Genomic DNA, 27,119 nt, shown 5'->3' on the forward strand with positions numbered 1-27,119 from the left:
GGCGGCCGCCTCGGCCTATGGCAGCGGAGCCGGCCGGTGGCGGGGTGCGGAAGCGGCGGGGTGCGGCAGGCGCAGTGCCGGGCGGCTTGTGCGGAGTGCGGTGACTGTTCGGGCGGCGCGCGCGGCCTTTGCTTCGCTCTGTCCCGGCGGCGGCGGGATGACGCGCTTCGCTCTGACCGTGGTCCGGCAGTGAGTATGGCCGGCGCGGGCTGCCCTTTCCCCTCCGTGGAGTGTTGCGGGTTGGGCGGGGGGACCGAAGGTCTGCACCCGCCCCGCCCTGCCCGTCCCATTTGCTCCTCCGAGGCTCGGCCTGGCGATTTCTAGGTGTTTCCCATGAGTTACCCCCTTCCGGCCCTCCTGCCCCAGCGACGCTGAGCGGGAAGCCAGGTGTCAGATGGCAGCGGTCCCGCGTTCGATGGGGACAGGGAGGTCGGGAGGAGTGAGTGTCAAGGGCCCCCGCCGCCGGTTGGCAGCTGAAGCGGAAGAGACAGCCCTGTCGCCGCACCTCCTGGGCCCCGCGTTTGCCCCCGGCCGGTCCCCAGGGTCTGCAGAGTGACTGGTCCGGGGCCGACGTTTCCGCTGCAGGCTCTGCGCCGGCTCCGTCCCTGTCCCCTCGGTCCCCTCGGCCCCCCAGGCCTGTGTCTGAGATTCGCTGCTTCTCCGCAGACCTTCTGTCGCTGGGGGAGGACAGGGGGCCTCGCCCTGCTCTCAGCCGCCTGCATCGCCCCGAATAAATATGTTTATCATATAACGTTACAGGGAGCTAAATGCTGACAAGTCTTTACGTCTCTTCCTCTTTCCTTCTCGACTCTTCTTAGCCCGGTGTTAACGGGAGGTGAAATTCAAGGAGGTCAGGAGCACAGATTTTTCTAGAAAGATCGACGTAGGTTAGAATCTGGGCTGCAGCTAGGAGCCTTGTTAACACGGGCTTCCTTTTACCGACTTAATCTCTACGACCTCAGTTTCCTGATTTATAAAATGGGGGTAGTGACAGGACCCACCCACTTCACTGGGTTAGTGTGATAATGAAATGTCAGAAAGGTGAAGAGTATAGCACAGTGGAGAGGGAGAAATATATCTGAGAATTAAATAACTTTTGTTTCTGTAAGGACAGCTCTGATACAAATGCAGTGAGTCCTCCAATTTGTGTGTATGGTTAATGGGACCAGCATTCTGAGTGGGTGCTGTGTGTCAGCAGGTAACTAAGGGTTACAGGGTTACAGGTAACTAAGATGCCGTTTTTGACATCGTGGAGCTTGTGGAGAGCAGCAATATGGTCTAACCTTGTCAAGCTGTCTTTAGCCGCTATCTTTTTTTGTCCTGTTCTTATAGGAAGATTATCTTGGCAACCATCTGAAGTTGTCCCATTAGGATTCACAGGATTTTAATGACTGAGCTAGAAATCGAGCTCCTCTCTCTCCACCCCACCCCTCTCCATTTTATAGAAGGCTTTATGACCATCGTGTGACCTTCTTAAGGTCATACAGCTAGTCAGTAGCAGAACAGGAATTAGAGTCTTGATTGCCCTTTCCTCTAAAGTTTCTGGATGCCTTGACCCAGTGCCTGGCATATAATTGCCACTCAGAAGTCGTAGAAAATCTGGGCAAAACCACCCCTTGAAAAACAAGATGATCCCTATTTAGTTTCTTAATAGACAGTAGTTACATGAGTGCGGATTTTATCCCCTCCCTGCTTCTTAAAAAGGGCTTCATTTTTTAAATGGAGTCCTCATAGAATTCCTATGAGGAATTAATTTAAAAATAAGTCTTAATAAATTAGTATGTGCCAGGCACTGTTGTAACTACATTCTGACAGCAATCTGGTGAGGTGAAGACTGGCCTCTCAATTTGCCGGTGAGGAAACAGACACGGAGGGCATGTGACTTGCTTATTGTCACATGACAAGTTGGGGTGGTGGCATTTAAACCAAGGCAGCAGGACTGCAGCCCATCCTCTTAACTATATACTATGCCCTTCTGCCTCCTGTTTTACAGAGTTAAAACCTAGTGTTTGTAGATTGCTTGAATATCATCAGCCATTTCAGAGGCTACTTTTTATTTCCTGTGATATAACCATGAAGAGTGATAAGAATTGTTTACTTTGCTCTGTTTTATTCATGGGAAAGTGCAAAGGAAGTGTTGAAATAATTGATAGGGTTAGTTTTCTCCTTCAGAGTTCTCAGAGCTAAAAATTGATGATTCTTTCAGGAAAAGAAACAATTTCAAACTTGATTGATAATCACCAGAGTTCAATGTCATGACTCTTACTGGAATCAGCAAGATTGAATCATTGAGCATAATATTGGGAATTTACCTTGAGTTTTCTGTTACCTGACTCTGTCAAATGCTTTGAAACCGAGAGCGTGATCAGTGTGTTTAAGAGTTGGATAATTTTTGGATAATGCAAGAAAACTTTTAAAATGCAGTTTCTTTAAGTTCAACCAAATCCTTTATGCATCTGTGCTGTTACCATCTGTGTGTTGATCTTCATCGTCATACTTGAAAGGGAGAGTGCCAGTTGTATCATTTTTGGAACAGAATACCCCACCTTTCAAACTTCCAGTCTACTAATCTGATTGAGCGGTAGCTTCTGGTGGCCTTAGAGCAGCATGGTTGAAAACCCCAGTACATGCAGGTCGACACTGCCATAACCCACACGGCACATCGAAGGCCCTAGTTCCCTTGAAAGGTTCTTTGTAGGAGTTTGCAGTTGGTTGCCTGCAAAACCATCCCATTTCACTTCCGTTTTTATAGCTAGCTCTTTAAACATTTTTACAAACTAAATTTCCTTTACTTTTAACTACTTAAAGATGATGAATCAGTGTAGGTATTGACAGCAAAACTGATTGGTTTTTCTGACTCTGCCTCTGTCGGCACATAGTCTTCTTGAACGCTAGTCATTGTTCTGTGTGTTAATAAAGCAGGCCAAGTGAATATTGGATCATCTGTAAACTTTTATCAAGATGCATGTAATTGTTATGTTACTGGGATATTTGTTTTCTGGGAGTAGGGTTGATTAACTGGGAGAGCCTATGCAACTAGGCCTAATCTACATATAGACAAACATATATCATGAATTGAGTATTTTACATTTTTGCCCCCAGACCATCCAGTGAAACTCTCCATGTTACTAGCGCTTGAAATCTTCTATGTTTTCAAATTATTAATTCATTTTCAAATGAATTAATTGGTGTGGAGGAATTAGGATAAAGCTGTATATTCATGCTTAAATATCAGGTGAGTACACTCCATTCCTGTGTACACCAAAGCATATCTATTTTGAAAACTTGCCCCAAATATATACTGACTTCCCATGATTTGTCTCTGCTGCAGCAAACCGAGTACTGGTCCGTGGAGTTTGAATTATTTAAAAGGATGTGATTGGGAAATTAAGCTTTCTATATGATTTCTAGAGAAACGCTATAGAATACAAACCAGAACTAACAAAATAACATGTCTTTTTAAGGGAAGAACAGCATGATAATCCACAAAATAAATGGTGCATATTTGTAGGCCTTTAAATGGCCGGTCATAAGACTTGACTTCTTGGCCTAAGTGTTTGCGTTCTCGCAGAGTCGGGTGTCTGTCTTGGAACTGAATCACACTGCAGGTTTTGAAAATGAGTGCTGTTATTCCTGACTCCTTTAAAATATATTCCTCTGACCTTTCCACTCCCCTTACCTTCCCTGCCACTGCTACAAGCCAAGCTTTGGTTAGGGAAGTAGCTTAATAGTAAACCTATTTTAGCCACCCACTTTTCTTTCCCACTCCCCAAACAAACTAAACAGTTGCTTCAAGGATTTGTACAGACCTCTCGAAAAAGCTGATAAAAGCTGTAAGGCTAAATATTTGTGCACGTTTTTGGAAAAAAATTCTCTGTCTAGATTCTTACACTATAATGTTTATAAAGTGATTTGAAAGCAAAAAATGCCCAGTAGAACACTAGTGATTATTAATAATGCACTGATGTCTGCAACAGTCTCTACTGACTTATAGCTAAAGGAAATCTTTTATTATGTTATAGCTATTTTTTCTCCTTTCGCTGAAATTGGTGAGATGCTGGGGCAGTACTGTTACAAATTATCAAAGTACTGGGATTCTATTTTTTAATAGGATGACATTTTGATGATATAATGTTTTATTCTGAATCCTTGATCAAATCAGCTATTGGGATTAAGTTAAAATCTTGAGCTACCTTTTCAGTAAGCATACAAAAAGTTATCATCTTGGCAAATCATTTGTGTGATTTGTAAAGACCTGGTCTGGCGTAATTATTAAATTTCTTCTCACCCTTGATTTTAAATCTGTACAATGAGCGAGAGAGCTTGTGATCCACAGTAAGTGGGCCAAACCTTCTGAGGTTCCCATATAAAAGTAAATATGGGATTGGGGGTCAGGGAGGCGTTCTTTGAATTTTGCTGGTAATTGAATTGGTTACAAAGCCATTGTCTAAAGAGGACATCACTCGTACAGAAGTGAAGCACAGCCCTTTTATTCTTGGTCTCAGCAGGACTGTGAGGCTGAGACAGACAGGACGTGGATCCAGTGTTTGGGAACTGTTTTCTGTATGAGAAGCAATGCCTTCCCCATCACTTCCCTGGATGCTTTGTTCATCTGAACCGCAGAGCTTAATCTCTTTCATATCCATTTCATATGGTTCTGAATGGGTTTTGGAATGCTACAAGACATCTTTTATTAATACTCACCTCAAGAATGATAATACTGGCAAGTGAGTGGCTAGTAGTGCTGTGTAATTTCACTCACTTGTCGTATATTTTTTAAGCCACTACGTCCATGTGTTTAGAAATCAGAACCGTTCTCCTGAGTCTTCTGTCCTCTCACCCTGCAGGTGACCACAGCCTCTGCATCCTCCCGGCATCTCTCGTGCAGATGCAAACGTTTACTCTTGTGTCCCGCCTTTCTTTTTCTTTCTATTTTTTAAAATTATTTTTGGCTGCGTTGGGTCTTTGTTGCAGTGCTTGGGCTTCTCCTTGCGGTGGCTTCTCTTGTTGCGGAGCACCGGCTCTAGGCGCGCAGGCTTCAGTAGTTGTGGCACAAGGGCTCAGTAGTTGTGGCTTGCGGGCTCTAGAGCGTAGGCTCAGTAGTTGTGGCGCACGGGCTTACTTGCTCCGCGGCATGTGGGATCTTCCCGGACCAGGGCTCGAACCTGTGTTCCCTGCATTGGCAGGCGGATTCTTAACCACTGCGCCACCAGGGAAGTCCCTGTCCTGCCTTTCTAAAAAGCTAGCAATCTTTGTATATCATTCTGTACCTTGCTTTTTCTGCTGAATATGTCTTGGTGATTTTTCCATCTCTTCACATAAATCACTCTCCAGCAGACACAGCCGCATTGAATTCCATCAGGTAGATATCCCACTGTTTATTTGTTAAAGTAACGGGTTCCCTGCTAAAGGGAATTTAGGTTATTTACCATCTTTTGCTGTTAGAAATATACTGTAGCAGATATTCTTTTAAATCTAGATGAATGCAAGCATTTCCAGTAATAGGGCTGCTGGATCAAAGGGTAAACAGACTTGTCATTTTGGTGGATATTTCCAGATGACCCTCCATCCAAAGAGCATGTACACTGAGGTTCTGTTATTTCCCAGGATTCTCTCCAGGTACCAGGCATGTTAGGGTGATGCAGCCTCTGGCCATGCCTTTTAAGGAACTGGGGCCAGGATAGATGCATGACTACAAAAGTTAACTAGCGTAGTACAGAAGGTAACTAACTACAGTAGTGCCGGGAAAAATGGGAGCGCAGAGTTGGGGTAGTTAAATGGGATGGGGCGGTAGGGAATGGTGCTGGAGAGGGAAGGCTACTTCAAGGAGCCATCTGGCTGTGTTGGGTCTTGAAGAATGAGAACACTTTGGCCAGGTCCAGCGGTCTCTGTTTTCATAAGACCCCTAGGGGATTCTGAGACACACTCAAGTTTGAGAACCTGTGCTCTAGGTGAGGTTGAAAAACAACTGTTTTTATAAACGAGGGGCAAGGTTCCAGGCAGAGACCCGAGTTTGTGATTCTGACTAAGGTCTGATGGCATTCCTTTGTGGATCTGAGTGAATCAATCCCACGTGAGATATTTTTCTTTTTAAACTAGTGCTTCACGTAAAAAACAAAGCAGGAGTGATGAGCCTTCATGGTAATCAGGGAAATACCAATTAAAGTCAAGGTGAGGTAAAGTGTTCAGGTGCCATTTTGGCACAAATTGAAAGCTGTCACATGATGGTGAGGGTGTGGAACGCTGCAGAGTGGTAGCGATTGGTGTAACCGCTTTGGCGTTAGCGAATAAAGCTGGATGCGCCATGGCCCCGCAGTTGTAGTGCTGGGTGTAGGTCGCTAGGCAGGGCTCAACAAACCCCTGAGAGTGAATAGTTGAGGCTTTGCAGGCCACATGGTCTGTCTGAACTGATCATTTCCACCATTAGAGTGTGAAAACAGTCATAAACGATAAATAGGCGTATGGGTATGACTGTATTGCAACAGAACTTGCTTCGCAGAAAGACTTAGCCGTCCTTGAGTGGATCTCAAACGTGAGCATGCGTCAGCATCACTTGGCGGTTTTATGAAGACAGACTGCGGGGCCGCCACCTCTGAGTTCCTGATGCAGTGTGTCTGGGGGCACGTGGGGCCTGGGACGCTGCATTTCCAGTGAGTTTCCAGGCAGTGCCAGTGATGACGGTCCAGGGACCATGCTTTTGAGAACCACTGCCCTAGAGAGCCTGCTGCGCTCCGAACAAACCTGTTCATGGCAGTGCAGCCCGGAGCTGGCAGCAGCCTAAGTGTCTGTCCCAGGGGACCACGTGCTACACTGTAGTACATGCTTACAGTGGAGTTTACACAGTAAAAACGAGAATCAAGTGCGGCCACACTCAGCAGCATTGGTGTATCTCCCAAAATGTTGAGCAAAAGAAGCAACACAGAAAACCACATAGAGTAAGAAGCAAGTCATTGTAAAGTTCAACAACAGGCGAACTAACCTATGCTGCACGTGGGCAGGAAAGCGAAGAGGAAAAGTGAGCACTTGCGCAGGCAAAGGTCCTGGCAGGGGATCCACTGGGGAGGGAGGACATTGTGATGGACAGGGACGGGGTCCTGGACCCACTGGGGAGGAGGGACATCATGATGGACAGGGACGGGGTCCTGGAGGCTGGCAGTGATCTGTTAACTTGGGTGGTGTAACGTGGCTGCTGGCTTTATCATTATATTATTTACTATTTATTTCATAATTTTTAAAAGATTAAAAATGCATTAAGTCTTTGATATCTATATAGTCTGTCCAAAAATGACTTATAAATACAACTACTGAGTGCTTCCTAAAGCTAAGCAGTGTTCTGGATGCTTTACCTGTGTTCACCCAATCATCCCGAGAATCTTGTGAGGTTGGGACCATTTATTATCCCCATTTTACAGATGAGGAGGCTGAGGCATTGAGCTTAACCCAGCTGGTGAGTGTAAGCGCCGGGAGCAGTCTTGTTCCTGGGCCCGATCGATGGCAGCGAGGTTTCCCCTCACGGATTTTCACCTCTCACCGACATGGAAGGGTGTGGACGTGGGCTGTGGACACAGTTGATTCCAGATGAGGCGATAACTGCATCTGAAGAGGCCTGTGGGGTGTTTCCCCCCACCGTTTCCAGTTCTCTGTCCAGTGTCCGCACAGCACACGCCAGCTCCCACCTCCAGGAGATGCCGGTCTTGAGCATCTCTGGGTTCAGTCTCATCACATAAAAAGAGCTCGGAGAAGTGTCTGCGGGGTCCTCCCGGAGAGCTTTCTGTGTATTTGACGACTGCTTTCATTGTGGGTGCACTCTGTCGTCTGGTCTGGTCCAGGTGCCCTCACCCGCACCTTCCCCCTCCAGCCTCAATCCAGTTGCTTTGCGACACCACTTCGCCCCTTCGCTCTCCCGGTTGCTTCAGAATGGGTTGGGTTTGCTTTTGTAATTGCTCGGTGTTGCAAAGTGGAGCAGCTTGAGCGGCTCCAGGACTGAGGAGGCAGGGCCGGGGTCTGCAGCTCTGCGCTCCGCTCTCGGTCCCTCGCGCCTGTCCGCTCAGCCCAGCGGACGGACGGATGGACCAGCTGTCGTGTTTTGGTCCCGATGCCTGTGGGAGTAGTTTTGGTCAACATATTTAAGAAGATTATTTAACAAAAATTTTTTATACGTACATATACTACTTTTAAAATAGTATTTTCTACCTTCAGTTCACTTAAGATTGTTGATCTATACATTTTAATTTGGGGCAATTTGAAATTTTAGCTTATCGATTAGGTACATAGAATAGATGATTGCAGATAGTAGTTTAGAATAAATTTTATCTTTACAGGTTAGATTCTGACGTTTGTACAATATGCTGTCTTTACAAGTATCATTACCTTTTGTTGCTGATTTTTTTTTTTCTCATTTCAAAAATAACCTAATTTGGTAATAAAGGCTTTTTTCCCTCCCTGTTTTAGTGGAGAAACAAGACTTAACAAGGAGAAAATCCTTCAAGGTTGGTATGCTCTGACTCTTATTTTAGCTCTCTCTGTTAGTGTTAATGTGAAATATGGGTTAATCAGATCCGGTGGGGTAGGGTGGACGGGGGCCACTCTGGGCTGTGAACTGGGATTACGGAATTAAATCATCATGGTTACAGAAATATGATCAGAGCAGATGGTAAGCAAGAGAAGTAAGTCTCTTGAGTGAATTAGATGTAAAGAACAGTGCTCCAAGTTGTTCGTGGGCAGCTTCGAAGCTGATTAAGGAGTTATATTGAGTCTAGTTGTCTTAAAATACATCTGCCAGGATTTTAAATGATTTCATATTTGGAAACAGAAATTTACTGGCTGCTGTTAATGGTATTTTTCTGCTAAGATACTTATATTATTTTTAGTAGTAACAAAGAAATGGTTTAAAAAGAGAATTCCTGTTCTCACATGGGGTTGTTACTTTATTCTGAATAGACTCTCCCCTGCCCCCTGCCTTGTTCTGTTCATTTGGGTTCAGATCTTTTAATCTCCCTGTGATCCAGCTGGTCTGGCTTTTAAAGAATATCTTTCAGCTAGACATGCTATTTCTCTGCTTGGATTATACAAGCATTTAGTTTTATATTTTGGGGCTAGGGACATCTGGGGTTTGCAGAAGCTGATTTTCATACCCCATGTGCTTGCCTCCCTCTTCTGGAAACCAGTCTGATAATTAAACGCACCTCTATTTCCTATTGACCTGGGCCCCACCCAGAGCATCCTCTGGGCTGACGTCCCGTACCGCCTTGTCCGTGGGCCCTGCTCCTTTGTCTCATTTCATTCGAAGCTGACGGTAAAACATGAATAAAATTTTCATGTTCACACCTGTTTTGTAGGTCTGTTTTGTGTTTTCCTAACTTTGGAAGTTAGATGCTTAGTTCTTTAAGTTATAGCCTCCTTTTTATTTTTTTTAAAACCCTCAAGCCTTATATGTTTCTAAGTACCATTTTTTTGTCACATACCTGCAGTTTTGATTTGTCGTAATCTGATAAGTATTCAGCACCAAGTATCTTAAATTTCCATTATGATTTCTTCATTGACCCATGAGTTATTTAGAACTGTTTTTTAAATTTCCAAATGAGTGGGCTTTTGGGTTTTGTTCTTCATCTTTTGTGATTGACTTCCAGTGTCATTGCTTTGTGTTCTGACAATATGGTTTATTTGATAATACGTCTTTGAAATTGGTTAGCGTGGTCAGTTTTTATAAACCTACTACTGTATGTTTGAGAAAAAATCTGTTTTCTAATTGTTGGGTGTGGAGTTCTATATCAGATACTTAACCTTGGTTTTGTTGTTCAAATCTTCCATACTTTACTAATTTTGTAAATTTACTCATTTGCCTGTATGACCTAAGGGTCAGTTTATGAGTGAGATATGTTGGATTTCCCACTGTGATGGCCAGCTTATCCTTTAACACCTGAAGTTCTGTCAACTTGTGCTTTATGTGTTCTGCTTTTATACAGCTAGAGGCTAATTTGTTAGGCACATACAAGTTTTAAAATTGCTCTATCTTCCTGGTGAATGGGAACACTGATTGTTTATAGTGATCTTCACAATCCTTACTAAGACTTTTGTCATAAAGTCTGCATTTCTGAGAGTGATATGGCAACTCCGGCTGTTTGGGGTTGGGATTTGCCTGGTATATATTTTCCTATTCCTTTCTGTTCAACCCTACTGTGTACTGATGTCCTAAGTGTTACCTTGTAAATGGTAGGCAGCTGATTTTGATTCTTTTTAAAAAAAAAAAAAAATAGTCTTTCTGTTAACTGGTGAGAGTGGTCTGTCCACATTGACTCTGGTTTCTGGTGTGTTTGGACTTTTCCTTTGTGGTTCTTTTCTCCCTTCTTTATCTAGTCCTTTCCTTCTCACTCACCTTTACATCTCAGGTGCCTGCTTTTCTTTTCCTTTTCTTTATCCAACCCACTCTTACTTTCCCTACTGGCCTCGAAATGAGCCATCTCTATCCTTTTGATGGTTGCCTTTATATCTTTACCATTTGTGCCTAACCAAGTGTAAGAGAAATATCATCTCTCCTGAAAAATACAAAGTATGTGCTGCCATTTAGTATCTCAGTCCTGTCCTTTTTTAACCATGCAATGTAGGCATTATTATTTAATTTGTTCCTTAGTGTTTGTTTAGGTTGACATCTGTATTTGCCAGTTTCTCTCCTGACCGTTTCTTTTGCGTCTCAGACCTTCATTCCTGAAACGTCTTTTTTGAAAAGTCCTCTTGTGTAAATCAGCTTGTGGTAAAGATAGTTTCAGTCGATTCTATTGCAGACGATTCTGTTTTTATTCTCCTCAGTCTTTTTTAGTCCAGTCAGTTCTAGACTCACATTCTCTTAGCTCTTGGGAGCTATTTGTCTGCTGCTTTTTGGCTTCAGAAGTCTTCTCTCATCCAAATGGTGTCCCACGGTGGGTATCTGTCTTTCTCTGTAACTGCTTTTAAAGTCTTTGTGTTTTATTTTGGTATTCTACAGTTTCTCTTACTAAATCGAGGAAGGTACTTGTTTTTTTTTTTTTTTTTAGTAATTTATCCTTCTTGGTGTATGTCGTGTTTCCTTCATCTGTAGTTTTATGTCTTCCCTCATTTCTGTTCTCCATTTTCTCTCTTGTCTTTCTGGAGTTCCCACTGAGGTACTTAGGAATCCTCGTCCTTTCTCCGTGTCTCTAACACATCTGTGATGTGCTCCATCTCCTCGTGTCTGTGCCAGGGGACAGCTTCAGCCCTGCCTTCGGGTTCGTGAAGCTTCTCAGCTTAATGAATCTCCTTTTATCCACTGAGAGATTTTTTTTTTTTTCCCTCCTCAGCAATTCCATTTTTCATTGTTAAAAGATCTGTCTGGTTCTTTTAGAAAGCTATCTGGTTTTTGATCGCTTTTTGTCGCTTATTTTTGTGACTCAGTTTACAGTCTCTGCTGATTCACACGTCTGACGTATTAGTGGTTCCAAATCTGTTACTTGTTGTTTCTACCGACTCTCATTCATGACAGATTATTTTCCTGTGTGTTGAGTCATTGGCTGACCTGTTATTCGCTCTAAATCAGTAGAAGACTTGTCAGCTTTTATTGAGAATGACTTGCAATACTGAACGTTACTGAATTCAAACAATGGAGATAAAGAAGGAAAACTTTTCTAGGTGATGATCCGACTACCCAAATGCCGCAGCTGAGGTGAAAACGTAAGGTTGGGAGCAGCATTAATAAAACACATGGTGAAGTGACGGGCGATGTGAGGGGGGAGAGCTTGGGACAACCTCCCCATTACCCAGTTCTCGCCAGGCAAACATTCTTCTGGGAGATACAGAAGAGCCTTTACAGGATCCTAGCTTAATTTTGCTTGCTTTCAGTTCTCTGAAAAGTTATGTGGAAAAGTACCCAAGGAAATCTTTTAATAAAATATAGATAAATGCTCTTTATATTCTGTTAGGTGTGATTTTTATTGCATCCCATATATATATACATATATTTGAATGTTACTGTTCTTTCTCTTAATACCACAGGACAAGGAATAGATGAGCCTCTTTCAGAAACTGGATTTAAACAAGCAGCTGCTGCTGGTATATTTCTTAATAATGTGAAGTTTACTCACGTTTTCTCCAGTGACCTCGTGAGGACAAAGCAGGTGAGCTTAGAGTCAAGGCTGAGGCTGATGAGTCAAAAGTCTCAGCAGTTGTAACCTTGAAACATTTGCTGCCAGAGTCCGCAGGGAATTAACTTGCACGAGACATCACCCCCAGCCCTCCTCTCCCTGACAGAACTTACTTCTTTTCCCTTCATTTTACTTTTGTGCTTTGTTTTATTGTGGTAGTTTTTAAGTTAGAGTAGCTTGGGGAAAATGTCTAACAAAAGGCCTATAAAAAGGCAAAAGAAGGTGTCGTGAGAGAGAGCCAGTGGAAACACCACAGAGATGTCAGATTTTAGAATCCAGATACAGTTTGAAAAACAACTATGTTACTCTAAAGAAATAAAAGACGTGTGAAATACCTTTAAGGAACAGATTACTATAAAAATGATCCCAGAGATTTAAGAAAGAACCAAATCAGCTTCTAAAAGCTCGGTGGAAGGAGGCTTTTGTGGCAACCGTGGGGGAATAACAGGGTTGGAATGTAGCCTCCCCCCATAAACAACTAGCAAACAGGACAAAATCTGTGAAGCAACTGTTTTCAGACATTGGACTTCAGGCAGCGTGGGCTGCGATCCCCGAATGAAGTGAAACAAAACAGGTGAGCCCTCGATCGTCCTGGTTTTCCAGCTGAAGCAATTCCCAGACTCTGGCAGAAGAAGCCAAATAGAGGACGGTGGTCTCAGTGATTGAGGGGACAAAGCTTGGAATTTGGGGAGTTTAAGTAACTAAAATTTGTGGGGAAGAGTGCTGGAGAGAGAGCTGCACAGAGAAAACTCTACAGACATATGTGTAGGGATCCCCGTGATTCTTTGTTGGACGGTTGGTTAATCTGCACACGTGTGGCTGAAACTGCATGAGGGCAGGAAACACGGCTTCGGGCGGGAGGGAAAAGGTCACTGGCGGGCGGTCGTCCACTCGATTCCTGGGGCTCACACAGGGTGGGGAGTCAGAATTCCCACCAGCACAAGTGGAGGCTTTGCTGGATACAGAGAGCATATTACACCTTAATAGTGAGGCTAAACTGTCCTCAGAGGAGCATGAGGAGAGAAGTAGGAGACAGCAGAACCAAATTTCATCTTCTAGAGGTGAAAAATGCAGTATTCTGAAATGAAAATTTCATAGGGTGGGATTAACAGTAGGTTAGACACTGTAGAAGAAGACGTCAGTGAGCATGAAGACGTGGAAACTGAACGTTCCAAAATTAACTGTGGAAAGAAAAAAGACTAAGAAGGGAAAGTGAAGAGTCTCAGTGACGTTGAGGACAGTATCAAGCAGTGCAATATACATGTAGTTGAAGTCTCAGAAGGGAAGTGGGGAGAAGGGTGAGGGTGAGTATGAACGTAAAAAGATAGATTTTGAAGAAATAATGACTCAGAAATCTCCAAATACATACCCAGTGAAAATACTTTCAAAAATTAAGGCAAAGTAAAGACTTTTTCTTTCAATCACAAGTTGAGGGACCCACACTTATATGGTCAGTTGTTTTCGTTTAGTCTTTTTGGTCAATTGGCTTTTGACACAGATGCCAAGGTAATTCCGTGGTCGAAACAGTGGTCTTTTCAATAAAGGGTGTTGAAACAATGGACCATCCATGCAGAAAAGCATGACATGTGACTCTTACCTCACACAGTCCACAAAAACTAACTTGCAGGTGTTCATAGAACAAATCTAAAAGCTAAATCTATGAAAATTCTATAAGGAAACAGGAAAAATCTTTATAAAGGCATCTTGGAACAAAGCATAAACAAGACACAGATTGGGAGAAAATTGTAAACGTGTGTTACATGTATGTAATACATGTGTATATATCTGACACATATGTATGTATTATCAATATATATCTCTTAGCTGTATAAATATATAAGATTCTTCCAACTCAGTAATTAGACAAATAGCCCACTTTAAAATAGGCAAAAGATTTGAATTTGACCAGGTGCTTTACAAAGTGAGATATGGGGAAAGCCAGTAAACAGATGAGAAGGTGCTCAGCATAATTGATCGTGACAGAAACGCATATTAAAACCACAGTAAGATACCATTACACAACGTGTGCATGGCTAAAATTAGAAAGATAAAGGATGTGGAACAACTAGAACTCAAGACGTTGCTGGTGAGAATGTAAAGTGGAACAGCTACTTTGGAAAACAGTTTGAAAGTTGAACATACACTAACTGTATGATCCAACAGTTTCAATCCCAGAAATTTATCCAAGAGAAGTAAGAATATATGTCCACACAAAGACTTGTACACAAATGTTTTATGACAACTTTATTTGTAATAGGCAGAGAGTGGAAACAACCCACGTGTTGATCAGTAGGTGAATGGATAAATGAACACGGTGTATTCATACAGTGGAATACAACTCATCAGCAGCACAGAGGAGTCCCCAGAAGAGTATCTGAGCAAAAGAAGGCAGATGTGGAAGAGTGCAGACTGTGTGATTCCATTTACATGAGACTCTAGAACACATAAAGCAGGTAGTGCGGGCGGGGGGCCAGGAGTGGGAGGCGTTGGCTGGCAAGGGCACGAAGGAATCATTTCGGCTGATAGACTTCTTCTCTCTGTCTTGATTTTCGTGGTACTTAGATCTGTCACAACTCAGTGACCTGTACGCTTGAAATATACTTCAATAAAATTTACTTAAAATATGGAAAAAGTTGATCCAAAAATGAAAACCTCAGTGGCTGTACTAAATTATAGACTAGATAGAGCTGAAATGGTCATTTGCTTATAGATAAATGTAAGATAGCAACTGAAGTGTAGCACAGTGTGATAAATAGATTAAAAATAAGACTAAGACAGAAGGATGTGATGAGAAGGTCTGTCGTCTTTTGAGAGGAAGTATCAGAGAGAATGGGAAAGAGGCAATATTCGAAGAGGTCACAGTTAATAAACTACAGAATTATTGAAAGATAGCAAAATATCAGATCCAGAAAGTGTAAAAATATCCCGGTCAGAATTAAAAAAAGAAACCCACACATCTACACTTACAGCAATATTGCAAAACTCCAAAGACTATGAAGGAAAAAACATTATCCATTAAAGACCAATATCAGACTATCAACAAATGTGTCAATATCAACAATAATTTGATGTGCTGAGAGATAATAAAGATTAATCTAGAGTTTTATACAGCAAAACATTTTCTAGAGAATAGGTGAAGTGAAGACATTTCAGACAAACAAGCTAGAAAGAAACTTTCAAAGGATAATTGAAGAAGGAAAGTAATTCCAGAAGAGATGTCTGAGATTCAGAAAAGAATAGTGAGCAAAAGAAATTGGTACAGGTATAGGTAAATATAAACAAATATTGACGGTGTAAAACAGTGTCTGATTTTTGGAAGGGAGTTAAAAAACAAGGCAGACTATGGACTTTAATTATTTCTACCGTTTGGCAAATACAGTGTCTCTTGTCAGAGTAACCAGGTACACAATGAGAGAAGGAAACATGAACAAAAATTAGCAAAAACAAAAGGCAGCAGAAAGAGCCACAGGAGTTATCCGGTATCTGGAGTTATCAGATGTAGCCTTTAAAATAATCATTGAATGCACAGATAAAAATGACATGGAGAATTTCAGCAGAGAACTGGAAATTACAAACAAGAACCAAATGCAAATTCTAGAACTGAAAAGATAACTGAAATTAATATTCAACGGATGGGTTTAAAACCAATTTAGACACACCTGAACGGAGAACTAATGAACTAGAACCTTTTTCTGTAAAGGGCTAGTTAGTTAAATTTTAAGTTTTGTGGGCTGTATGGTCTGTGTCACAATTGTGAACTCTGCCGTTGTACTGTGAAAGCAGCCATAAATGATACATAAATGGCTGAGTTCTAAGAAAATGTTATTTATGAAAACAAGCCATTTATTTATTTATTGGCTGCGTTGGGTCTTTGTTGCTGCACCCTGGCTTTCTCTAGTTGTGGTGAGCAGGGGCTACTCTTGTTGCGGACCACGGGCTCTAGGCGCTCAGGCTTCAGTAGTTGTGGCACGCAGCTTTATACAGTTGACCCTTGAACAGTGTGTGGCTTTGGGGCCCCCACCCTCCTTGCAGTCAAAAATCTGCATATAACTTTGCAGTCAGCCCTGTGTATCCACGGTTCCACATCTGAGGATTGTGTAGTACTGTACTGTAATATGTATTTTTAAAAACCCATGGATACGTGGACCTGTGCAGTTCAAACCCATAGTCAAGGATCATCTGTATATTTTGGATATTAATCCCTTAGATATATGATTTGCAGTTATCTTCTGTCATTCATTAGGTTGCTCTCTCATTTTGATGATGGTTTCCTTTGCTATGCAGAAGCTTTTTAGCTTAATGTAGTCCCACTTGTTTATTTTTCTCCCTTGTCTTTAGAGTCAGATCTACAAAAACATCGCAAATACTAATGCCAGTGAAGTTACTGCCTGTGTTTTCTTCTAGGACCTTTATGGTTTCAGACCTTACATTCAAGTCTTTTAATCCATTTTGGGTTAACTTTTGTGTCGGGTATAAGATAGTAGTGTAGTCTCTTCTTTTGCATGTAGCCGCTTGGTTTTCCCAACACCATTTGCTGAAGAGACTGTCCTTCCTCCATTGTGTGTTCTTTGCTCCTTTGTTGTAAATTAATTGTCCATATATACGAGGGTTTATTTTTGGGCTGTCTATTCTATTCCATTTATCTATGTGTCTGTTTTTGTGACAGTACCATACCGTTTTGATTGCTGTAGCTTTATAGTATAGTTTGAAATCAGGTAGCATGATTCCTCCAGCTTTGTTCTTTCTTAAGATTGCTTTGGCTATTCGGAATCTTTTGAGATTCTGTACAAATTTTAGAATCATTTGTTCTAGTTCTGTGAAATATCGCCACTGGAATTTTGATAGGGATTGCATCAAATCTAGATTGCTTTGGGTAGTGTGGACATTTTAACAATATTAGTTCTTCCAGTCCATGAACACAGAATATCTTTCCATTTATTTGTGTCTTCAGTTTTTTTCATCAGTGTCATAGTGTTCAGTGTACAGGTTTCACCTCCTTGGTTAAATTTATTCCTAGGTATTTTATTCTTGTTGATGCAGTTGTAAATGGGACTATTTTCTTAATTTCTCTTTCTGATAGTTCACTAATTAGTGTGCAGAAACACCATAGATTTCTGTATATTAATTTTGTATCCTGTGACTTTACTGAATTCATTTATTAGTTCTAATAGTATTTTGATGGAGTATTTAGGATTTTCTGCATATAGTATCATGTCATCTGCAAACAGTGACATTTTTACCTCTTCCTTTCCAATTTGGATGCCTTTAATTTCTCTTTCTTTCCTAATTGCTGTGACTAGGACTTCCAAAACTATATTGAATAAAAGTGTGATGGTGGGCATCCTTGTCTTGTTCCTGATCTTAGAGGAAAAGCTTTCAGCTTTTCACCGTTGAGTATGATGCTAGCTGTGGCCTTGTCATATATGGCCTTTATTATGTTGAGGTATGTTCCCTCTATACCCACTTGGTTGAGAGGTTTTTTTTTTTTATCATAAATGGGTGTTGAATTTTGTCAAATGCTTTTTCTGCATCTATTGAAATGATCATGTGATTTTTATCCTTCAGTTTGTTAATATGGTGTACCATGTTAGTTGACTGCATATGTTGAACCATCCTTGCATCCCTGGAATAAATCCCACTTGATCATGGTTTATGGTCCTTTTAATGTATTGTTGGATTTGGTTTGCTAATATCTTGTTGAGGATTTTTGCATCTTATGTTCTTCAGGGATACTGGCCATAATTCTTTCTGTGATGTCCTTCTCTGGTTTTGGTATCAGGGGTAATTCTAGGTTTGTAAAATGTGTTTGGAAGATTTCCCTCCTCTTCAGTTTTTGGGAAGATTTCAAGAAGGTTAGGTATTGAATCTTTGAATGTTTTGTAGCGTTCCAGGTGGTTAGTGAAGCCATCTGGTCCTGGGCTTTTGTTTGTTGGAAGATTTTAGATTACTGATTCAGTCTCCTTACTAGTAATCAGTCTATTTATATATTTTATTTCTTAATGATTTAGTCTTAAAATCATTGAAATTTCTAGGAATTTATCCATTTCTTCTAGATTGTTCAATCTGTTGGCATATAATTGTTTGTAGTAGTCTCTTACAATCCTTTGTATTTCTGTGTTTTCAGTTGGAACCTCTCCTCTTTCATCTCTGATTTTATTTATTTGGGTCCTCTCTCTTTTTTCTTGGTTAGTCTAGCTATAGGTTTGTCAATTTTGTTTCTCTTTTCAAAGAACCAGCCCTTATTTTCGTTGATATTTTTCCTATTATTTTTAGTCTCTATTTTATTTATTTCCACTCTGATCTTTATTATTTCCTTTTGTCTATTAATTTTGGACTTTGTTCTTTTTTTTTCCTAGTTCCTTTAGGTGTAAAGTTAGATCATTTGGGGTTTTTCTTATTTCATAAGGTAGACCTGTATTGCTATGAACTTCTCTCAGAACTGCTTTTTGCTGCATCCCATAGATTTTGGTATGTCGTATTTCTGTTTTCATTTGTCTCTAGGTATTTTTTGATTTCTCCTTTGATTTCTTCGATGATCCATTGGTTGTTCAGTAGCATGTTGTTTCACCTCCACATTTTTGTGGTTTTTCCTGTTTTTTTTTTTCCCTTGTACTTGATTTCTAGTTTCATACAGTTGTGGTCAGAGAAGGTGCTTGTTATGATTTCAGTATTCTTGAATTTATTGAGACTTGTTTTGTGACCTAATATGTGATCTATCCTGGAGAATGTTCCATGTGCATTTAAGAATGATATTTTGCTCCTTTTGGATGGAGTGTTCTGTTTATATCTATTAATCCATTATTTAAGACTGATGTTACTGATTTTCTGTCTGGATGACCTACCTATTTGTGTAAGTGGGGTGCTAAAGTCCCCTACTATTATTGTATTGCTCTCAGTTTCTCTCTTTAAGTCTGTTAATATTTGCTTTAAATATCTTGGTGCTCCTCTGTTGGGTGCATATACATTTATAAAATTATATCTTCTTGTTAGATTGACCCCTTTATCATGTAATGCTCCCTTTGTCTTTTATTACAATCTTTGTTTTAAAGTCTACTTTGTCTGATATGAGTGTAGCCACTCCAGCTTTCTTTTCATTCCTGGTTGCATGGAATATCTTTTCCCATCTTTTTATAGTCTATGTGTGTCCTTTGTTCTCAAGTGAGTCACTTGTAGGCAGCCCATAAATGGCTCTTTTTTTTTTTTTTTTAATCTATTCAGCCACTCTGTATCTTTGATTGGCATATTTAGTTGAGTTACCTTTAAAGTAATTATTGCGAGGTATGTACTTATTGCCATTTTGTTAATTGTTTTCTGGCTATTTCTGTAGTTCCTCTCTGCTCCTTTCTTCTCTTTCTCTCTTCCCTTGTGGTTTGGTGGTTTTCTTTAGCGTTATGTTTAGATTCCTTTTTCATTTTCTTTTGTGTATTTAGTGTAAATTTTTTCTTTGTGGTTACTATGAGGTTCACATATGACATCCTATATAAGTAGTAGCCTGTTTTAAGTTGGCCAAATTTAAGCAACTTAAATTTGAACACATTCCCAAACTAGCTTTTCACTCCTCCCTGCCATGCTTTATACTTTTTATGACACATTTTACATCTTTCTGTTTTATGCATCCCTTAACTAATTATTGTAATTTTACTGCTTTTGTCTTTCAGCCTTCATCTTTGTTTTATAAGTGATTGATCTACTACCTTTATTATATTATTTACCTTTTCCAGTGAGATTTTTGCTTTCATATGTTTTCTTATTATTAATTAGTGCCATTTCTTTTCAGCTTAAAGAAGTCCCCTTAATATTTCTTTTTTTAAAAAAATAAATTTAATTATTTATTTATTTTTGGCTGCATTGGGTCTTAATTGCTGTGTGTGGGCTTCCTCTAGTTGAGGTGAGCAGGGGCTACTCTTCGTTGTGGTGCACGGGCTTCTCATTGCGGTGGCTTCTCTTGTTGCAGAGCACGGGCTCTAGGTGTGTGGACTCAGTAGTCATGGTTCGCAGGCTCTAGAGTGTAGGCTCAGTAGTTGTGGTGCACAGGCTCAGTTGCTCTGGGTCATGTGGGATCTTCCTGGACCAGGGCTCGAACCCATGTCCCCTGCATTGGCAGGTGTATTCTTAACCACTGCGCCACCAGGGCATTCCCCCCTTAATATTTCTTTCTTTCTAGGGTTGGTTTAGTGGTGACGAACTCCTTTAGCTTTGTTTCTGGGAAACTCTTGATCTCTTCTGCAATTCTGAATAACCTTGCTGGATAGAGAAAAGATTCTTAGTTGGAATTCTCAGCACTTTGAATATGTTATGCCACTTCCTTCTGGCCTGTAAGGTTTCTACTGGAAAATCTGCTGTTAGCCTTATGGGGTTTTCCTTGTCCTTGGAAGGAGGTGAGTTCAGTGTCTTCCTATGTTACCATCCTGAACACTCCCAGGATGATATTTTTTTTGGCTGCGTGTGCAGCTTGTGGGATCTCAGTTCCCCGACCAGGTTTCGAACCCAGGCCCCCTGCAGTGGAAGTGCCGAGTTCTAACCACTGGACCACCAGGGAATTCCCCAAGAATGATTATTTTTATGAGAAAAGAGATAATTGTCTTTTGATTTGCAGACCGTGCATGGAATTTTGGAGAAGAGCAAATTTTGCAAAGATATGACAGTAAAGTATGATTCAAGACTTCGAGAAAGGGTAAGTAACTTACATATTGTTCTTTTACCATAAATTATCAATAAACCAACTCAGTTTATCCCATGGCTAGAAATTAAATGCCTACCTGCTAGGGATGTGATATCAGCTGTTACATGAAGAATCTAGTGTGTGGCAGTTACTGTTACTTACTCTCATAAATAGTGTCTTATTTGATTATTAAAATCATAGGAAAGAGGTATCTTAAATTATAAAAGCAAGGCATACTTGTGAGAACTTAGTACAGAAGAGTTTAAAGGTGAAAAGTTCTCTTCCCAGTCTCCTAATCCTACCCCATAATTATAAGCATGAATAGACTTCTTTATGCCAACTTTATATACTTTACCAGAGATGAATCTTCCTGAAACTGTGATTTAGCTAAAAGACGGCAATTTCGGATCTGAGATTTGGCCCCAAGTCTCCTCCTCGAGCAGTGTTTTTGGTGCACTCTATAACGCTGGCCTGTAAGCTGCTTGCTCTCCTGCCAGCCCTGTGGTTTCCTCTACCCCTGGAGAGAAGCGTAGCAGCGTGGCCAGGGCGTCTTCACAGAACTGCTTTTCATAACCTGCGTGTGTTCACTGTAATAGCTCAGCATGTAGACTAGAGCTGCAGCACGAGCGCTCCCTGGAAAGGCTCACTCTGTGCCCAGGAACCAGTGCTCGAACGTTGTTCAAGAAAAATGTCCTGGGAGCTCCCTGGCGGTCCAGTGGTTAGGACTCCACGCTTTCACCACTGAGGGCGCGGGTGCAATCCCTGGTCGGGAAACTAAGATCCCGCAAGCCGTGCTTTGTGGCCAAAAAAAATAAAATAAAATAAAGCGCGGCCAAAACAAAACGAAAACGACACCTATCCCCAAAACTAACGCTGAATAGATTAAAAGAAGAAAATGTCCTGAGTTCAGTGGAATGCTGCACGGGGCCCGTCATCACGTGAAGGAGAAAGCGTTGTCATCGGCTGGGCCATCCCTTCTCCATCCGTGCTCTCCTGAGTAACTTCACCCTCTCCAGTGATTTCGGTCCATGGCCCTTCCCTGAGCTGCACACACACACCGAGCTGCCTGTGGCTCAGCTGCCCCGCGGCCGCATCCGCCCAGTGGAACGCGCTCCCCTCTCCACGCGGCCCTGCTCCCCGCGGTGGCTGAAACCCTCCTGCCGGCCCTTCCCTGTCTCTCGCTCTGCACGTCCTGTCCTCGTCTTGTCCGCGCCGCCTCTGAGTAGTTCCCGACGCTTCATTCCTCTGCGTGCCCGCCGCTGCCCTCCTCCCGCCGCTCGGCACCCTCTGTCGCCTGGGTCACTGAGAGTGATTCTCCTGCTTTCTGACTTGCTCCCCGCTTTTCCAGTCTGATCTGCACGCTGCAGCCAGAGCAATCTTTGCAAAATTTGGTTGCCACACCCCTGTATAAACGGGTTCACTGCTTCTCTTCTACCCTCAGGAGTTGTCATAACTCTGACCCGGCTCTTGGGAGCTGCGGGGTCTGATCTGTTGCCTCCTGCCTCTTGCCGGGTGCCCAGTGCCTGGGTTTAGCGGTCACATGAGTGGGCATTGGCGCCGTGCTCACCGCATCCCGCCGCTGTTCCAAGAGCCGCGGGCTTGTTCATCTTCACAAGAACCCCGGTGCCGGGAAGATGTAAAAACCTTATTTCTTAACCCCCGTTTTACAGAAGCAGAAACCGAGGCACATGGAGGTCAAGTCCAGGCCCAGGGTCCCAGAGCTCATTCATGGCAGAGTTCAGATTCACACTGAGGCCTCTGGGCCTGGAGTCCGTGCTCTGGACCACTGGTCACACGCCTCTCAGCCTCTTTCCGGAGTCTCCCGAACACCCCGTGCTCTGTGCTCACTGAACCTCCGCATCTGTCCTCCACTCTGCCTGGAATGCTTGCTCCCAGGCCTGGCCAGCTTCCACTTGCCAGAGGCTTTGGCCCTCGGTGGTTTCCCGAGTCCAGATTAGACATCCCTGCCGTATCTGTCAGTCTCTCTCCATGTCGGCACTTTTCCGCTTGCAGTTGCTTGGTACCCCACCACCCCGCGATCTCAGCAAGGGTGGGAGCTGTGCAGCCGCCCGTCCTCTCCTCCTAACTGCCCAGCAAAGCGTTTGGAGTATTCAGCAAATGGCTGTTTCCACTCCTGTGAAAACAAAGCAACTGATGGCTTTTAATGGCCCTCTTTGTGTTGCTCCAGATATAATTAAGAGTGTAAGAAATTGGGCTTGAAGATTGGAAGAGCAGCTGGTAAAGTGTGCATGTATTCTTATAAAAAAGTAATATTTCACTATTGGATTTCTTATCTGATGGTGGTGTTAGAATCTTTTGGCATCATCAGTGCAAACCATAAGTGACCATTTGTCTCTTTCAATATTTTCTTATACAAGTAATCCATTGTCATTGTAGGGAATTAAAACTAAGAACACTTTGGAAAAAAATACAATTAAAATTTCTACCACACACAAACACTGAATATTTTGGTATGTGTGCTCCTGACTTTTTCCTTCTTGTCTGTTTTTATCTGTCTGTCTATCTGTTTGTGTATATGTTTTTCGAAATGAAATCCTACTCTATGCATTGTTTTTTAACTGGCTTGTCTTACGTACTGTGTTTTTCAGTGCCCATAAATGCACATCAATATGATCACATAATTAATGTCTCTTGTATTCTTAAGATATTGCTATTGCATCATGTGTTTAACCAAGCTACTACTGACCTAGTTTAGGACATCTAGGTTGTGACTAGATTTTCCACTGATGTAAATAATGTTAAAATATAAACATCTTTGTAGTTGATCCTTCACACACATTATCTCATACATTTCCTAGAAATGGAATTGCTGAGTGTGTACTTTTTAAAAGGACTTTTGTATGTATTGCTACATTTCCTTCCAGAAGATCTGTGCCAATTTATACTCCCATGAATGATCTAGGAGAGAGTTTTTCCCACATCAACACTGGCTATTAGTGATCTCTGTGGTCTTCTGATTTAATAACTTATGAAAGGTGTCATTTTAGTTTTCACACTCTGGATTCCTAGTGAGGTAGATTTCCTATGTTTATTGGCCATTTGCATTTCCTTTGTGACTTGCGTGTCCTTTGCTAAGACTCAATTTTTATGAATCGAAAAAGCTAATGAGCTTTGAAGTCACATGGATCTGGGTGTGCATTTTCTCCGAGGAGACAGGATAAAGTAAGCCAAGGAAATCTAAGCTTAACCCCAGAATGATTGTTCCGAATTTGCCATAAACATGTACTTAGTTGTTGTATTGCAAATTCCTTTGAGGCCTTTTTGTCTGTTGGATCATTGCAGAAATACGGGGTTGCAGAAGGCTGGCCGCTGAGTGAGCTAAGGGCCATGGCCAAAGCAGCTGGGCAGGAGTGCCCTGTGTTCACACCGCCCGGAGGAGAGACCTTGGACCAGGTACGTAGCCCTGGGGAAAGTCGCCGCGTCCATGAGCGTGTCAGTGTCAAAGTAGCTGCAATCTTGACTCGAAGATGTTTCTGAATTGTAGCTAAGCAGTTTGGAAGTTGTTTGGTTCACAAAACAACTCTGCACCATACCATTTTTTCCCCTTTTAAGCTGTCTTGTCTTTCTCTTAAGTCATTACCGATAATGGATTTGAGGAAATGGGTTATTAGATGGGTCTGTTAAGAAAACTCCTTGAAAAGGGAGCAGTAACCTTCGCAGTGGCAGTGGAGTCGGTGAAGCAGGCATGGTGCTGGCCAGCAGGATGGCGGGCAAAACCCGGCAACTTGCGTGGCAAGACCATCAGGCCTCTCCTGCGCCTGCCGCTCTAGGTGACTTCGTAGCCCTGCTTGCATTGCTCTGGAGTGTTCTGCTTTTGAGTTGTGTTATTGCTGATTTCCCCCCCCCCATTTTTAATTTTCATAATTTTCTTGTAAAGACTTTGTATTAGTTTAGTGAGGGAAGGCTTTTTATCCTTGTTGTTCTGATTGAACGGAAGTGCCGGATGCAGTTTCCCTAGGTATTCCTAGTTTCCTGCTGTTTTATGGGCTTCTGTTTGCTTGTAGATTCCCCCAGCTAGACTCCGAGTGCTTTGAAGTCAGGAATTAGTCATTGTATCTTACTCACCTTTGTCCCCAAAATGCTTTCATGGGTCCAGAAATAAGGTGGGCGCTTACTTACCAGTGTCTGTGGAAACACTGATTGAATGAATAGAAACACAGCGTTTCATCTGCTTCTGTAGTCACTGACGCTGACGTGTAGAAAAACTCAGTTCTGCTTATGTCTTAAAACAGTCATTAATGTCACTTTATTTCACCTTTTTTTTTTCTTTCCTTGTAGGTGAAAATGCGTGGAAAAGACTTCTTTGAATTTCTTTGTCAGCTGATCCTGAAAGAAGCAGGTCAGAATGAACAGTTTTCCCAGGAAGCCCCGAGCGACTGTCTGGAAAGTTCTTTGGCAGAGATATTTCCTTTAGGGAAAAACTGTGCCTCCAAGTTTCATTCGGACAGCGGCGCTCCAGGGTTAGTGGCCAGTGTCTTAGTTGTGAGTCACGGCGCCTACATGAGAAGCCTGTTGGATTATTTCCTGACCGACCTTAAGTGTTCCTTCCCAGTGACCCTGAGCAGGTCCGAACTCACATCAGTCAGCCCCAATACAGGGATGAGTGTCTTTATCATAAACTTTGAGAAAGGAGAAGTGAAACCAACCACCCAGTGTGTGTGTGTGAACCTACAGGGCCACCTGACCGGGATGACCAAAACTCACTAAATTTAAATCTGCATCGAAATCTAAAAAATGTGAGCCTCTGAGGGAGTGCCTTTGACTTTATTTCCACTCTCTGCTAATGCAGACTTGGAAACAGTTAAAAAGCTGTCCGTTATAGCAGGTTATAAAGCTCGAATGGAATCAGGGCCACATGAAACACTAATGGAGAACCATCGGGAATTGACTTCTTTTTTGTGAGTACAGTTGGAATTTTCCAGGGTGATTTTACCGCCCTGCTCAGTGACATCTCTGGATTGTAAATGGATGAAGGAACTCAGTATTGCAAATTGGGGGATCAATAATCCTGTTACTATGGGTTTTTTTGCTTTTTTAATATCCTGGTGTTTTTGGTATTTTTCTTTAATGTCTGAAAAATCTAGCCTATTTTATTGGCTCTTGGTAAGATACTGTATGTTTTCTTTTTTACTGTCTCATCTAGTTCTTGGAAGAGGGAACTATTTGTAATTGCCACTCCATACTTATGTGAAAATATGTTATATTCAAAAAGTCCTTTAAAGGAGAAATGCTTGCCGTCATAGTTTATGTAAAAGCAAACGACACTAGATGTTTAATACAGAAATCAACTGTTGGAATTGTTTACTCTGGAGGGTTTGAGATGCAGATGAATGTGGATTGCGGTTGCAGAATAGTCTCGTGAGGAAGAAGCATCATCTGATTACAGAATTTTTAAAGCAGGAATCTGAGCAGAGGAAGAGAAGAGAGCAGATCTTTCTTATCTAACCTGTAGGCTGAAGAATTTAGTTTGAAGACGGCGCTAAAGAAAGTAAACGGTTGCTTCACAGTAGCCCCAGAATAAAAGAGAGGCTTCACTGAAAAGAACCGTGGTTTTTTTGTGGAAGGTACAGATGAGGTTTCCTCTCCTTTCCACCAGATGGCACTGGAGAAAAGGGAGTTTGGTTACCTTAATTTTGTACAAAAGATGGGTCGCTCTGAGGCCCTCATGTAAATGGAGAATGTGTTTTCCATGCAGTTTGCTTTTAAATTATCACGTTGATGAATGCTGTGAGTCTCAGCTCACAAGAGGGTACGACTGAGGCTGTCAGTTAAGGCTAAAATCACGTGTGGTCATATTTCAAGTTCAGGATCATGCCGTCCTTAGTGTGTCCAGCGCTGCCCGTGTTCGTGCCAGTACTGGAACACAGCACGTGGTCGAGCACAGAGGAAGTTCACTGGAGATGAAAAGCTGGAAAGTAACCAAAAAGGACAGATCATAAACGTCCACATCCCCGCCATCCAGAAGTAATACCGCTCCCCGTTTTTCTTAAAAGAAATAACACATTGCGCTGTAAGCCAAGCTCCTTTAAGCAGCTGTCGCTGTCCTGTTTCCTCCTGTTCTCTACAGAGGCAGCCAGCACCGCGAGTCTGTACACCCATCCACCCTTCACGGGGCCACCTAGTGTCATAAGGGAACAACGGTATCGTTCTGGTGTTTTTAAAATGTACAAAATATCAAGCTGTCTGTATTCTGTATTTTCACTTATTACATATCTCTTGGAGCTCTATATTGGTATGTATAGATAGATCTGGTTACTTGTAACCACTGTATTGTACAAAATAAA

The 27,119-nt window shown here is 42.0% G+C and overlaps 1 protein-coding gene across 2 annotated transcripts; it reads left to right on the forward strand.

Moving 5' to 3' along the window:
• The first annotated feature begins 52 nt into the window (after positions 1–52).
• On the forward strand, positions 53–27,119 carry TIGAR (TP53 induced glycolysis regulatory phosphatase). 2 transcript variants are annotated; one of them, XM_059934415.1, is made up of 6 exons: positions 53–189; positions 8,452–8,489; positions 12,004–12,125; positions 20,749–20,826; positions 24,091–24,228; positions 25,114–27,119. In XM_059934415.1, exons 1-6 carry the CDS (start codon positions 158–160, stop codon positions 25,540–25,542), a joined length of 837 nt encoding a protein of 278 aa, XP_059790398.1. In that variant the 5' UTR covers positions 53–157; the 3' UTR covers positions 25,543–27,119. The 2 variants fall into 2 exon arrangements, with proteins under 2 accessions (XP_059790398.1, XP_059790400.1); XM_059934417.1 differs by having other exon boundaries at positions 24,118–24,228.

The sequence above is a fragment of the Balaenoptera ricei genome, chromosome 10, assembly GCF_028023285.1.
Source record: "Balaenoptera ricei isolate mBalRic1 chromosome 10, mBalRic1.hap2, whole genome shotgun sequence".
In the NCBI taxonomy this organism is placed as follows: Eukaryota; Metazoa; Chordata; class Mammalia; order Artiodactyla; family Balaenopteridae; genus Balaenoptera; species Balaenoptera ricei.